At 54.7% G+C, this 13,700-nt stretch overlaps 1 protein-coding gene across 1 annotated transcript; it reads right to left on the reverse strand.

Moving 5' to 3' along the window:
• Positions 1 to 95: 95 nt before the first annotated feature.
• Positions 96 to 13,206, reverse strand: GDF10 (growth differentiation factor 10). The gene is made up of 3 exons (XM_010963523.3): positions 12,424 to 13,206; positions 2,946 to 3,871; positions 96 to 1,029 (listed from the first exon to the last, which is right to left on the reverse strand). Exons 1-3 carry the CDS (start codon positions 12,737 to 12,739, stop codon positions 838 to 840), a joined length of 1,434 nt encoding a protein of 477 aa, XP_010961825.3. The 5' UTR covers positions 12,740 to 13,206; the 3' UTR covers positions 96 to 837.
• Positions 13,207 to 13,700: the final 494 nt, after the last annotated feature.

Below are 13,700 nucleotides of genomic sequence, written 5' to 3' on the forward strand. Positions count from 1 at the left end.
ATCTGTATTTTGGAATGGGTGACCGTCAGTTTTTCAAGATAGCACTGTCCCTTTAATTTATTAGCTTTCCATAAAAACATGTAACACACACCATCTATGGTAGAGAAAGTATAATTTACAAAAATATAAAATCTTGGTTAAGTTTTAGTATTCCAACATAGCACTGTAGCTGTTATTTCCATAAGCATGTTTAAACAACGCACACTTAACCAGCGATGATCACCTCTGTGGGGAACGATGTCAATTCCATCCTTTCTGTTTTAAAATAAAAAATATATCGAGGAAAAGAAACCGAAATTGGTTATATGTGTATTCGGTATGTAGACAAGCTTTTGCAGTGGATTTGGAAAGAAAACGGCCATTGATATCATCATTTAGGCCCTGTTTTCCAGCATCACTACGTGGCCCCAAGTGTTTTCAAACTGATTATTTAAACAGAGTTTCTTTCTATGTGAAGGGAGTGAAGCTCTCAGGTTTGAAGCCTTCTGTCCAGGTTATGAGATGATGGTTACAAAACCCAACATTGTGGACACGTCCAGTTTTCAGGCCTTGAGGACAGAGGGGACAGGCGGTGGGTGACCATCAGGCCAGGGCTAATTCAGATCCCTTCGGAGGATTCAGACCGACATTTAGGGGGCTGAGTCACTAGCAATGAAAGACCCCAGAATGATGCCCCAGGGGACGGATCTTTCTGGGACCCAGCATGGCTCCCTGGGAGCTCTGCCCTGCCTTTGCGGCTGCATTCTGAGTCAAGCGCTCGCTCCAGAAGGTTCTGAGAATGCTGTCCTGCTGGGCGTGGGGGCGGGACAGGTTTCCTCCACTCCAGAGTGGCCGGTCTTACCGGCAAGCACAGGTCTCCACAGACATGTTGGGGTACACCTTCAGAACGACGTTCCGGTTCTCATCCAGGAAGAGAACCCCGAGAGAGTTCATCTTGTCGGGAACGCAGCAAGGCTCTGGGATGCCCGGGACGATGCCCACGGCCCTGACGATGCTCTGGATGGTGGCGTGGTTGGACGGGCGGACGATCTGCAAGGCGGAAAGGAGCATGGTTACTTCTGTGCTCAGCCCACCTGGCAGTCCTCACCCGCCCACCGTACCACCTGCACGTCCTTGACTGAGGTCACAGGAAAGGCATCAGCCTAGAAGAAAAGGTGAGGTCCCAGGGCAGGGTACACATTTCCTGTGAAGTCCGTTTGCAAAAGGCCTTCCTGGCCCTCAAGCCGAGGAAGTCACATCCCCTACACGGCACTGGCCACCTGGGGGCACCTGTGCGTCACACATCCCCAAGGAGCACCTGGAACTGGATGGGAACTCCAGAGGGAAAGTTGAGGGAGATGCCCAGCTGGTTCCACCCAGGGCCACAGCTGCCCAGACGTCAGCCTGAGGCACACCGACGCGCTTGCCACGTGAGCATGTTCTCAGCACTGGAGGGGAAGGCCTGCAGGCACACATGTACATCGGCTTGTAGGGCTGGAAACTCCTCATTCCTGGGCGGGTCTGACCTCAGGGTGTCACCTGCATCACCCTGCCGTGTCATCGCATCAGTCTTACAGGGTGGGTAGGACCTTAATTTTACTGGTGAGGAAACTGAGGCTTAACATGACTAACTTGACCAAGAGCCCTCAGTTAGAAAGCAGTCTGGCTTGGAAACCATGCTCACTGGGCCCACACCGACTCTCCCCACCTCCCGCCCCTGGCAGCCTCTCACATCCAGAAGGGTCTGGGTCCCAGCCCTAATTACAGAGAAGGCTGTTCCTTAAGCACCTCCCACAGGATGACCAGGACCACATCACAGGTGCTTCAGCTCGTAGTCGGCCAAAGACAGTCTTATATATATAGTGCATCGATGAGGGAGGCGGCCGGTGGGCAGGAGGGGAGGAGAGGGACACCGGCGTTTGGGGAGATCAGGCTAGTGTCAGGGAAGGCGGGAAGACAGCAAGGCAGACTGATAAGGTAAGTGCAGGGTCAGCCAGCCAGTACTCACCCTGCATCTGCCCCAGGTCTGTGCTGGGCCCTTCCGGCAGACGCCTGTCTCTGTCAGGCTCCTCCCTTCCTCTCTCCCACACATGCACGGCTTGGAGAAGAAGCCTCTTAATTCCCCCACCAGGTTAATGCGGCCCCATGTCTGGGTCTGGGATTTCCCAGATGGCTGATTCATTCATGGTTCGCGCTGGATTTATGCACTGACTTCCTTTCTTGGAGGGAAAGGCACGACCTGGGACTCAGCGGAGGAGCTAAGTAGGAGGAAAGTGTGTGTTCCCTGTGGAGGTCGACATCAGCTGGCCGCCGGCCCACCGGTGTTCAGGCGGTGGGGTGATGGATGGACAGAGCCATAGCCCAGCCTGGAGAGAAGGTGAGCATCTGAAAAATGAGGCCAGTGCAATGGATAAAACAGCCCCATGCGGTCACAATGGGAGCTAGTTGCCCCGTGAATCCCCGGCCTGAGTGGAAGGGAGAGGGTGGGGGAGTCAGCCTGGGAAGCCATTGAGGCCAGCTCTGTACTGGTCACAGACACCAACGCCCCGAGGTCTAGCCCAGGAACAGAAACGAGAGCCCTTGCGAGGAGGGGGCTTCAGAGGTCTGACCTGCGTGCAGCGGGGCAGTGTCTACTCCACCTGTGTAGATTTTGCTATGTAGGAACACATCCCTAAGGAGATGGATTCTCCTGCTTTGCAAAAGGAGAACTGTTCTGATTTAAAATTCAAATTCCAAGAAGGCAACACTTGCAAAAGCACAGCCAGGCTGCATCCATCTGTGGGCTGTATCCACCCCGCCGGCTGCTGCGCTGGCACCTCTATGTACTATTCCCTGCCTTGAATAGATGGGAGGTGTTATTATCCCTATTTAGAGGCAGAAAACAGTCATAAGGCAGAGGGGCTCGCCAGGCGGGGCAGAGCTGAGAGTCACAATTAGCCAAGGGGTAGAATACACCTACACCCTACCTTGGGCATGGGGAACTCGCAGGTCCCCGAGCAGTAGTAGGCGTCGAAGGACTTGGGCGAGATGATCCATTCGTTCCACCCGATGTCCGCGAAGTCCACCTTCAGATACCTCCGGGAGCAGACCCGCGGCTCGTCCCACTGCTTCCTCCGGGCTTTCTGCATCGTCTTCTCGTCGAAGTCCAGCACCTGCGAGGAGGCCATGAGCACATCCTGGCCCTTCCTCCGGCGGTCCTTGCGCCCGGGCCGCGGCTTCAGCGCCCGGAAGGGGCTGGGCCACAGCTGGTGCTTGTGGTGGTGCTGGGCGTGGGGCGCGTGTGCCGGCCGCTCGTCCAGCCCCGGCAGCTCATTGTCCTGGAGGGGCCCAGTGGCCTGCGTGGCCCGGCGCACTCGGGGGTCTGTAGAGTTGTTGGGGGCTGCGCCAGGCTCTGGGTCCCCAGCCTGGAAGGGGTCGTATCTCTGCAGTGTCACTGCCACGCTGTTGGGCTCTGAGATGGCCAGGTCGTTGGCGTAGATGAGGATGTAGGGTGCGTGGGGGCTGGGCCGGGAGGCCCCAGGGGCCTTCTCTCCAGAATCCAGCTGGGCCGACAGGAGCAGCTCGCCATCACGGCGGGCTGCCTTGACGATGGGGGAGATGTCCTTGGCCTGCCACAGGCCCCGTGGCGGGGATGGCAGGGCCATGGCCCCGCGGAGCAGCCCCTGCGTGGCGGTGTTCTGTGAGAGGCTGCGGAAGAGCAGGTGCTGGCGTGCCGGGGGGCCCGGGGGCAGCAGGCGGCAGGATGCGTTCTTGGCCCGCTGTTTACATGGTGCCTCACGCGCCCGGGGCCAGCGCGGCTCTGAGTAGAAGTGGAATGTGGCTGTGAGGATCATTTCCGAGTCCTGCATCGAAGTCAGGTTGAAGAAATACACGGCTTTCTGGTTGACCACTTCTGCGAGGGGAGGACAGACCACAGCCGGTTAGGTTGTCTCCTTGGACAGGCCCCGTGCTCTTAGGGTCTCCGGCCCAGGGCCAGGGTGGAGGAGGAACTCGCTAATCCAGGGAGCGCTGCCAGCCTAGCCAGGCTTTCCTCATCTCATGTAATTCTCACAGTAAACTGATGAGGGCACCCTTTGCTATTTTCAGTGAAAGGATGGAGATGAGGGATGGAGGTCAGAAGATTGGGGACTGTCAATATCCCATTGCAAAAAAAGGAAGAAAAAAAGGTAGCAAGCAGGGTAGGTGTTCAGGCCTGCTGGACCCTGCAGTTCCTGTTCCCACCTCTGCGCTCCAACACTTCTCAGTGAGCAAATAAACAAATGATCCCCTACACCTTCATTCATGAGATAAGGTGGAATCAGGTGTTCAGGATGGTCTGGGATGGGTCCAGGCCCTGCTGACTGCAGCCCTCCCACCCTGTATTTGCATAGCCCTCTATTTTATAGACTTTAAATGCAACCCTTTTCCCAAATGAGTTAAAATAAGTAGAGTGCCCCATACTTTTCCTGCATTTTGAGTGTCTCCTGAGGGAAACTGGGCTTAAGAGCACAGCCACTGGGGCGCCTACTATTTATTCTGCCCAAGGCCTTTTACACTTCTTTTACAAAGAAAGAGTAATATCAGGATTGCCCCAGGTCACTCAGCAAAATCGCCAACATCCAGGTTGCTCTCCAGAGGCCCAAACCATGAAAAGGACCGGGAGCCCGCAAACATCATACCTGCAGCTCAAGAACCCTTCCGTCCCCGCATCCCTGGGGCTGTCAACCAGCCCGCCCTTGTCTCTCGGGTGCACCAGGTGTACCGCAGAGCCCCAGGGCAGAACACCCTTGTCTGCAGCCTCAAGAAGAGGCCCCAAGCCCTGGCAGCATGAGTTCTGTAAATAGCAAGCCCTCTCTAAGGTTTGGATGGATGGAAGCATCATTCCCGGGGTCGCCCCGTGATGCTGCAGATGAACAGGAGACCAGAGCTGCTATGTCAGCTGCCTCCCTCCCGCTGCTCTATTTCCTGCTGCCAGGTGTCTGTCTGCTGGGTGAGGCCAGGAGAGGTACAGGGCTCCCAAGAGTAGGGGTGTGTGTGCGTGTATGCATGGGTGTGTGTGCGTGTATGCATGCATGTGTGTGCGGACAATGGGCTCTCCAAAGGGCATGTGTGAAGGCCACAGCTTCTCTGACACCTGCACCCACAGGATCAGCTGGTATTTTTTTTTAAACCAAAATCTTTAATTTAAGGTTATTTGTTTCTATTGAGAAGAAGGCATAATTCAATTGGGAACATCCACGTATTTTTAAGGCTCTACAAGAGAGGAAGGAAAGAAAAATCGGAGGGTCTGATAAATTCCAGTCAAGACTTGGGTGACACTCAAAGATCCTACCTTACTGAATTCTCAGAACAAACCTGCAGAGAGGCGCAGCGGCCCCTCAACATGTCCACAAGTAAGAAGTAGTTCATGGTCTTGACGCACATTTAAAGTTGGCTTCCCCAAACCCTGCGGCCCTGAGTGTCATGGTCTCCGGTTCTGCATTTCCCAAACCTCCCTGATCACTGTCTCCCTCCCCTGGAGATACTGATTCAGAGGGTCTGGGACAGTAGGGCCCAGATATTCATATTTTAATGAGCATCTTAGGGATTCTAAACATCAGGGAAGTTTAAGAAGCAATGGTGGGCAATGGCTGTGTATCCACAGCATCTGGGGTTGGCAGGTGGTGGGTGGGGATGCAAGATCACCAATGAGGCAACCTCCACCCTCCAAGCTAGGAAAGACCCTAGGAACCGTGCTCCCAGGCCCCGATGGGACCGCGATTTGCTCATCTGCCTCAGACGGACAACAGAATCTCTGTCTCACGTGAATGCTTGGAGGATTAAATAAATAACATGTGATGTGCCAGGCCCAAAGGAAGACTCCCCAAATGTGGTTCCCTGTCACTTTCATCTAAAGGACCAAGGCTGCCAGAGCAAATTCCTCCTATACCCGTTTAGGTCCCTGTCACACAATGGCCCAGCTAGCATAGCGGAAAAAAGTGTTTTTCTTTTATCCAACTCAAGTCTTAACTCCATTGTTCTGCTAACAGGTTCTTTGCTGGAGAACACTTAAGAGGTTCTAGGAGAGACATTTCTGACTCCTTCCAAAAAGCTGGCCTTTCATAGCAGGACGCTGGCCTGAACCTACGGCTGCTGGTGAGAACGAAAAATGGCAGACTTGGGGAACAGAGATGGGGCTGCCCAGAGAGGAAAGCACCTGGCTCCCCCACCCCTTCCAGTGATGAGGTGAAGGATGAGAGAGGGTACAAAGAAGGACAACCGTGACCACCAGGATGGGCACAGCAACCTCGGCTTGAGGTGGGTGTGGCCCAAGGAAGACGCTGGGAAGACCACCTCCTTGGGTGCTGAGGAGGACGGGGCGGGGGCCTTTTCTGGAGGTCATTTCTGCCTGAGGTGGAGGAAGGGGACGGCCAATGCTGCCCCTCCCTCGGGATGGAAAACCGAGGAGAGCATGCTCAAGAACTCATACCGGGAGGTCTGGCAGCCTTATGGGTCAGGCAGCCTGATCAAGGCTTGGGAAACCCCTACTTGGGCCGAGTGCTGGGCTGATTCCTTCCTTGATCTATCGTAGTTCCTTTAAAGTACATCAAAGTTCCCAACTGAATGTGCTCCTGGCAAAGGTGGTCAGAGGTACTCAGAGGAGCTCAGTCCAGGGATGAGACAGTGGTAACTGTGGGGATGTCCATCTACAGCACCTGTCACAGCTTCAAGAACACAGTCCAGGTGAGGCCCCGGCAGGTGCCTTCAACCTCAGGTCACCATCCACTCAGAGCCCTCCATTGCCCCCCAAATAAAACTCAAAACCTTACCAAGGCACTATTTGGTTTGGCCTGCCGACCTCCCCAACTCCATCTGCTCCCAGCAACCTGATCTCTACTCCGTCACCCTGGCCTTCCTGTCCTTCCAACACGAAGCTACCGTCTCAGGGCTTTGTCCCAGCTGTTTCTTCTGCCATCACCCCTCCTCCTCCAGGAATCACTCCCCTCTCCTTCAGATCTTTGCTTGAGAAGCATCCTCAACAAAGGGTCGCATTGGCTCCCTTGGCTGGAGGAGCAGCCCCTTCGCTCTGTCTGTCCCCTGCTTCACTTGTCTTCACCTCACCTTTGGACACCCTGATATATATTTTGTTGCTATTGTTTCTCTTTCCTCTTAGAATGCGAACTCCATGAGAGTGGGGCTTCGCCAGCTGTGCGCACTGCTGCATCCCTACATCCTGGCACTTTGTGATGTCAGTGCTCAGAAATACATGCTGAATGGCAGGGGAGGGTGGAGTCTGCTAGATCTGTCCGCTTCACTTAACAAAGGGGCTTCCTGGCTTGCTGCCCTGGGGCTCAGCGAACATCCTGAAAGAGGTCTAGAAAGCCTCCTTCTTTGGAAAGACACAGGCGATTATGCAAATCCAACTGGAGGCACTGGGCAGTGGAATCTTTGTCCAGTTGCTTCCCCCTTGAGCCTTAGTTTTCTCATCTTTAAAATAGGAATAATATGGTTTACTAATTATGAAGCTCAAAGCATATAGGCACACTTGATTCTTCACTTTCACAATGAGGGAAGCAGAGATGGCGAGTGGACAAAAAGATGGCGCTTCAGAGAGGAGACGGAACTACATCAATTGCCTGGAGTCCCCCAGCCAGTTAGGGGCAGAGCCGGGATGTGCACCCAGGCCTGCGTGACCCCAAGCCCAGGCCCTTCCCCACCCTCCCATACCACGTGCTCTGGATCTGCCTAACAGCTAATGTAACAAAGATCAGGTGCTGTGAGCTCTAAAATAGTTTAAAAACACAAGTCATTATTTGGATGATTTTGAGTTCTGACTCTTCAAGAAAGAAAGGATCGACCTTATTTAGACAAGCTGATCTCTCTATGGATCTTTGGAAATCTTAGAGCCCTAGTCATTTCCACTCTACTGGGGACTCAACCTCCTTCACAACTCGTCAGGGATGGGGCTGGAGAGGAAAGAGGTAGGGAAGGGGCCCTAGCCTGCGGGTCCTCCCAGGCTCCCTGCTGGCCAACCCTTGAGAACCCTCAAGACTGTTCCAAGCAGAATCCAAGCCACCTGGAGATCTGTCCCTTCACCCACTGCCTCTGAAACAGCCATCAGGGTGACTGGAGTGAGAACACCAGAAGGAAGTGGGATGAAGGAAGAAAGCAGTGCGCCGGCCAGTGGTGCAGCAGAGAAAGGAAGAGGGTCTATTTTTAGGTAAGCTCCAGAGTCAGGGTTTAAAACCTGCTTCACCACTTACTAGCGGTGGGACCTAAGGCAAATCACAAAACCTCTCTGTGCTTCAGTTTCCTCATCTGTAAACCAGGCAGAATCTGTATATGAGCCTCCTGAAGTTGGAAGATCCTCTCCGCAGAGCTCTCAGCAAGGTGCATGGTACCCTGCACGTGCTCAGAACATACTGGTCATGTGATGTCACAAGCTACTGCTATGCTCAGGGCACCTCACCTCTGTTCCCTGTCCTCATGCCCGATCGGAGGCACTGCCACGCATCCACCCTCTCCAGCAGGAGCCTGAGAATTGTCATGGCCATGACCCCCTCCTGCATCCAACCAATCCTAGTTCCTGCTGGCGCCGCATCCTGTTTCTCCACTACCATCTGGAACTCCCCATCTTTCCACGACTGTCTTCGTCCACAGCCTGACCTCAACCGCCATGGGACCCCAGGACACTGCCACTCTCACGTCACACTCATGCTTCACAAGGAAATCATCTGTTACAGATGAAGAGTTCATATCCTTCAAAACCTCTACCCATCAGTAAGAAAAAGACCAGAACCTCAATTAGATGAAGTGATTTCCACAGGAAAAACTGCAAATGGCCAAAAGGCATGAAAAACCAATTCAAGATGACTAGTAATGAAAAACAAAAACAAAAACAGAAACTTCAAATGAGAATGAGGTTATAACAAGTTTTACCTGCATGTTGAAAATATGACCCCATTAGGGTGAAAAAACCTATATATATATATATATATATATATATATATATATATGTATGTATGTTTCACCAAAATATTAACTCTGGTTATACCTGGGTTGCAATTGAGTTTGATTTCTTTTCTTTACTCTGATTTTCTATTATTTCTGGATAAGTATGCATTTCTTTTATAATCTCTCTCCTCTCCTCCCCTCTCCTCTTCCTTTTTTCTCTTTCCTTCCTCCCTCTCCCTCCCTCTCGCTCCCTCTTTCCCTGTCTCACTGGATACACACTTTATACAGCCTCACTGCCTACAGGCAAACTCATAACATTCGAGGCTCTTGGTGGCCTTGGCGGCCCACTGATCTGCTTCCATTTCCCACCTCTCTCCTCCTGTTACTTCCTCACTGAAGCCACCTCTGCACAGTTCCTGGCACACAGGGCTCTGTTTCAGTTCTGGCTAACACCATTTGCCCTTCTAAATCTCTCTGGGCTCCGCCTGCTCTGTGAAGGCTTCACGGGCCCCTCCCCACCAGCCCTTCCCCTGCTGGATCAGTGCCCACCCCCAGGCCTTTCTCTCTCCCTTGTACCACCTGCTGTACTGCTCACATTCTCCTGTTTACTTCTCCCTTCTCCACCAGCTAGTGAGTTTTTCTGGGCAGGGTCAGTAGGCCAGGTTTCTTTGTGTCCTCCGAGCTTACAGCACCCGCCACCGAATGAGGTGCTTAGGAAAGACTCGGGAAACTGAATGTGACTTTCAGCAATGTCGACAAATGGGCATTATTATTACTCCTATTTTAGAAATGGAGAAATCAAGCTCAGAGAGGTTAAGAAACTTGCCCTATATCACACAGGTAGTTGGAAAGGCCTAGGTTTAAGTGCAAATCGTTTGGGGCTGGGCGTGATGTAGACTTAATAGGGAACAAGACACCCTTCGGAGAGGGAAGGAGTGGGGTGGCTGGAGTAATAATAGTAGAGCTAATAAATTACTGAACTTACATGTGCTAGGCACTGTGTTAAGCACCGCACTTATCTCAGTTCAATTAAAAAATGCTACAAAGAAAAGCCCCATTTTAGAACTGGAAAAAAAAAAAAAAGTCATGGCCAAGTTCAGTCCCTGGCCCAGATCACAGACTCAGGATTGGGACCTCACCAGTCCAGCTCACAGCCTGCACTCAGAGCCTCAGCTATGCTGCCTGGTGGCAGGCAAGGGACATGGTTCCACTGCAACGAGAGCTGCAGGACCACCCAACTGAGGCAGCAGAGGCTACTGTCATGGAGCAGGCTGGGACCGGTACGATTCAGAACCAGAGCTGAAGCCCCCAACATCTGTGCCTCATCCATAAGATGAGGGGGTCTCTGCCCAAGCTCATGCTTCCTTACCGTTGAGTCTCTGGGTCACAAAGCGGGAACCTCTGAGGGCTAGCAAGGAGCTAGGCATGAAGCAAGGGAAGGGATGAGAAACCCAGCTGGCTGGGCTCACTCTCTGCCCGGAACAAAATCCACCTCATCCCACTATGTGCACAAGAAATCGATGCTCAGAGAGGTAAAATGATGTGTACCACAGCTCTCAGCCAGTAGCTGATGGAGCTGGGACTTGCACCCATGGTTGTCAGGTGGTTCCAAACAAGAGTGCTGGATTTGTCAGACAGTCCCAGACTGCTCCAGAATAATTCTGACCTTCCAGAATTGTCTATTCCACCCTCTGTCTCCTACATCCTGGGCTCAGTTCTGATGAAGGTGGGTGGAGGGGACTAACAGTGAGGGGAACACGAGCCTGGCAGATGGAAAGTGCCACTGTGAACAGCTCCCCCTCCCCGGGCCTCAGTTTCCTTATCTGTAAAATGGGAGGGCTGGATTTAAAGTACCATCTCCAGGTCCTTTTCAGGGATAACTGTTGCTTCGCTGTTCCTTATACTACCCTAGCCTGGGAGAATAAAAAAAAAAACAGACTGTGGGCAAAAGCAGCTGGTGGGCTCAACAGGCATGCTCACCTCTTGTTGCAGTAGTGACCTTGCCAGCCTTGCTTTCCTCAACTGCAAAGCTTTGGGGACCGAGTTAATGCATGCCAGGTCAAGTCTACACCTATATGAACACAAATGCTTTGTATTCCAGGGAAACACCTAACCCTGTCAGTGCTGGGCGCAGGGCTTGCCCATATCACCTCATGTCATCTACCCAACAGGGAAGATACAGCTATGGTCTGCCCATTTTGTAGATGAGTGCACTCAAGTCCACAGAACTTCAGTGATTGCCCAAGGTCACGGTCATGCTAAATGATTCTTGAGTAGCTTAATATTGATGTTCCAGAAATGGGCCCCAAGAGGTGAATAAGAGGTACCAGGGAGGACGGAGTTAGATTTGGTAGGCCTGGAGCCCAGGAACACTCACCTAGTGAGTCTGGCCATCCTAGTGCTCCCCGGGACATGTTTATGTGAGACCAAGCTTCCCATGTCTGGCTCTGAGGCCACTGATGTTACCTTGAGTCACACAGCCAGTGATCAACAGGTAGGTGGCAGATCTGACCCGAGGCTGTCTGGCCCCAACGTTGGTCTGGTTCCCCTCCACCCTACAGATCAATGGTCTCGCCCCTGATGAATGGCTTCTTCCTTCACAAGGGCTGCAGGGGACCCCTCCCCATATTTTCTGCCATGGCATTCTGGGATGATGAGTAATCTCCATGACAACCAGGGTCTTCCCACCGCCCCTGCCATCAGGATGCACATCCTCTCTGCTCACCCAGGGCTGGCAGAGGTAGCCCAGGCTGGACAGGCAGATGTCAGAGGCTGGATTCTGAAGTGCTCTCAAAGGCAGGGCAGGGAGGGCTCTGCAAGTGGTCTCTGTCCAGCTCCATCCAAGGAGTAGGGAGAGGGGAAAGGATCTGCCCAGGTCGGGCAAGGGCAGGGGAGGGGCTGGGATCCCCCACTGCCCAAGCTTCTAGACCTTTCCTCAAGCCCTCATAGTCTCAACACTTCAATGCTAGTGCCCAGCAGGCCTAAGTCCTGTGCACCCAAGGCTGGGGACCCAGGGCCCTTCTCAGTCCACTCTGCTCCCCCAACCACCACACCCACCTACTGGCCCCAGCTAGAGGGGCACACCGTCTGTCCAGGCCCAGTGACTGGTATGTCTATCAGGGCTGCCTTATATCCACCTGACAGGCTCTCCTACCTCCTCTGTGGAGAGCTAACACAGCTTACCCCTAGGACATGGATACCCCCCATGCTATGAACCTCCCCAGCCCAGTCCCTACTCTACCCTGTGCTTAAAGCCCTGTGTATGGGGTGATCTGTGTCCAGCAAGTGTGACACCCTCCCAGGCTCGGCAACACCCCAGAGACAGGAACTCTGTCACTCTGTGCCACTTTGGTGTCCCCATCAGAGGCTCAGGGCCTGGGATGGAGTGCTGGAGGAACAGTTAAATGAAAGAATGAATGAACCAGTCAATGACTATAAGGAAGAGGAAAACGGAGGTGAAGGGGTGGGAGCATAGACAAGTGAGGACCAGGGAGGATGAAGAGAAGGGGCCCTGGGGCCCCCTCGACTTACCCAGCCGGGCCCGGAAGCTGCGGACCGTGTTTCCCCCTCCCGGCCGCGCGCCCCTTCGGCTGTATTTCTCATAAAGCCGGAGCATGTGGACAGCGACCATGTCCTGGGCGCCGGGGCCCAGAGCGGCGGCCACGTCCCCCGGGGACCGCTGCGGGTCCTTTTCCCCCATCAGACCTTCGGCGGCCGCTGGCGGGGCGGACCGGGCGGGGGCCGTGTGGCTGCCGCCCGCGTCCCGGAGCAGCAGCAGAAGCAGCGGCAGCAGCGGCAGCAGTCGGGACCCCGATCCCCGGCTGGTCCGAGCCGGGCCAAGGGCCATGATGGGTGGCGGCGACGAAGGGGCCGGAGCCGGGGAGGAGGAGGAGGGAGAGCGAGGGCGCACAGGAGGCTGAGAACAGACCCCGGGGCCGGAGGGCGCGCGGGCCCGCTCGGGAAGCCAGAGGCGTGAAGTGCGGAGATCCGCGCGGGGCGCGGGGCAGAGTGGGGCGCACAGCCAAGCGCACGATCTGTCTGCGCCGCCCGAGCCCCCGGACGACGGTCACGGAGCCGCCCGGAGCCTCGCAGAGCCTCGCTGAGCCCAAGCCAGCGCGCTGCCTCGGCGGACTCGCAGCGAAACTTTGCAGCCCCAGGCGCGCCCGGCTCGGTGGGTTCGAGGGGCGGGGCGGGGCGGGGCGGCCGGCGGCGCCCTCGGGGAGAACCCGGCTGCGCGCCCCGGACCACTCCGGGCCGCCGCCGTCACGGCTGTCCCTGGCCGGGCCGCGGTGTGCGTGCGCCCGAGTGTGGCGGCGTGCGCGCGCAGGGGTGTGCGCCCGAGTGTGCGCCCGGGGGTGTGGGGGGCGTGGGCGTGGGCCAGCGCGCTCCCGGCTCCCCTGCGGAGAGCCGGAGACCCGGACCCGGCCCGGCTCCTGTGTGTCGGCGCCTCAGCCTGGCGGGACAGCGCGGGGGCTGGGCGGCCTTTAGAGGGGGGCCCTCCTGCCGGGTTGCCCCTGCAATGGCATGTGATGACTATGTGGTTGTGAGATGACAGCTCCCCCGTGAGGACCCGATGGGGGGATGTGTGTGCGCCCAGTTGTCTCTGAGCCACTGTGTGTGCAAAATGCAAGCGCGAGGGGAACACGAACCCTCCCTGGGCAGCCTCTGAAAAGAAAAACCCTAACACCAAAGCTCAACCAACTCAGGGCGATCCTGATTAAAGGAAAAAGATCTCGATTAAAATTCAGAATTAGTCGATCAACAGACACTTTATTTGGTGACGATGATTCCAGTTATTGAAGAAACAC

The sequence above is a fragment of the Camelus bactrianus genome, chromosome 11 (assembly GCF_048773025.1).
Source record: "Camelus bactrianus isolate YW-2024 breed Bactrian camel chromosome 11, ASM4877302v1, whole genome shotgun sequence".
NCBI lineage: Eukaryota > Metazoa > Chordata > Mammalia > Artiodactyla > Camelidae > Camelus > Camelus bactrianus.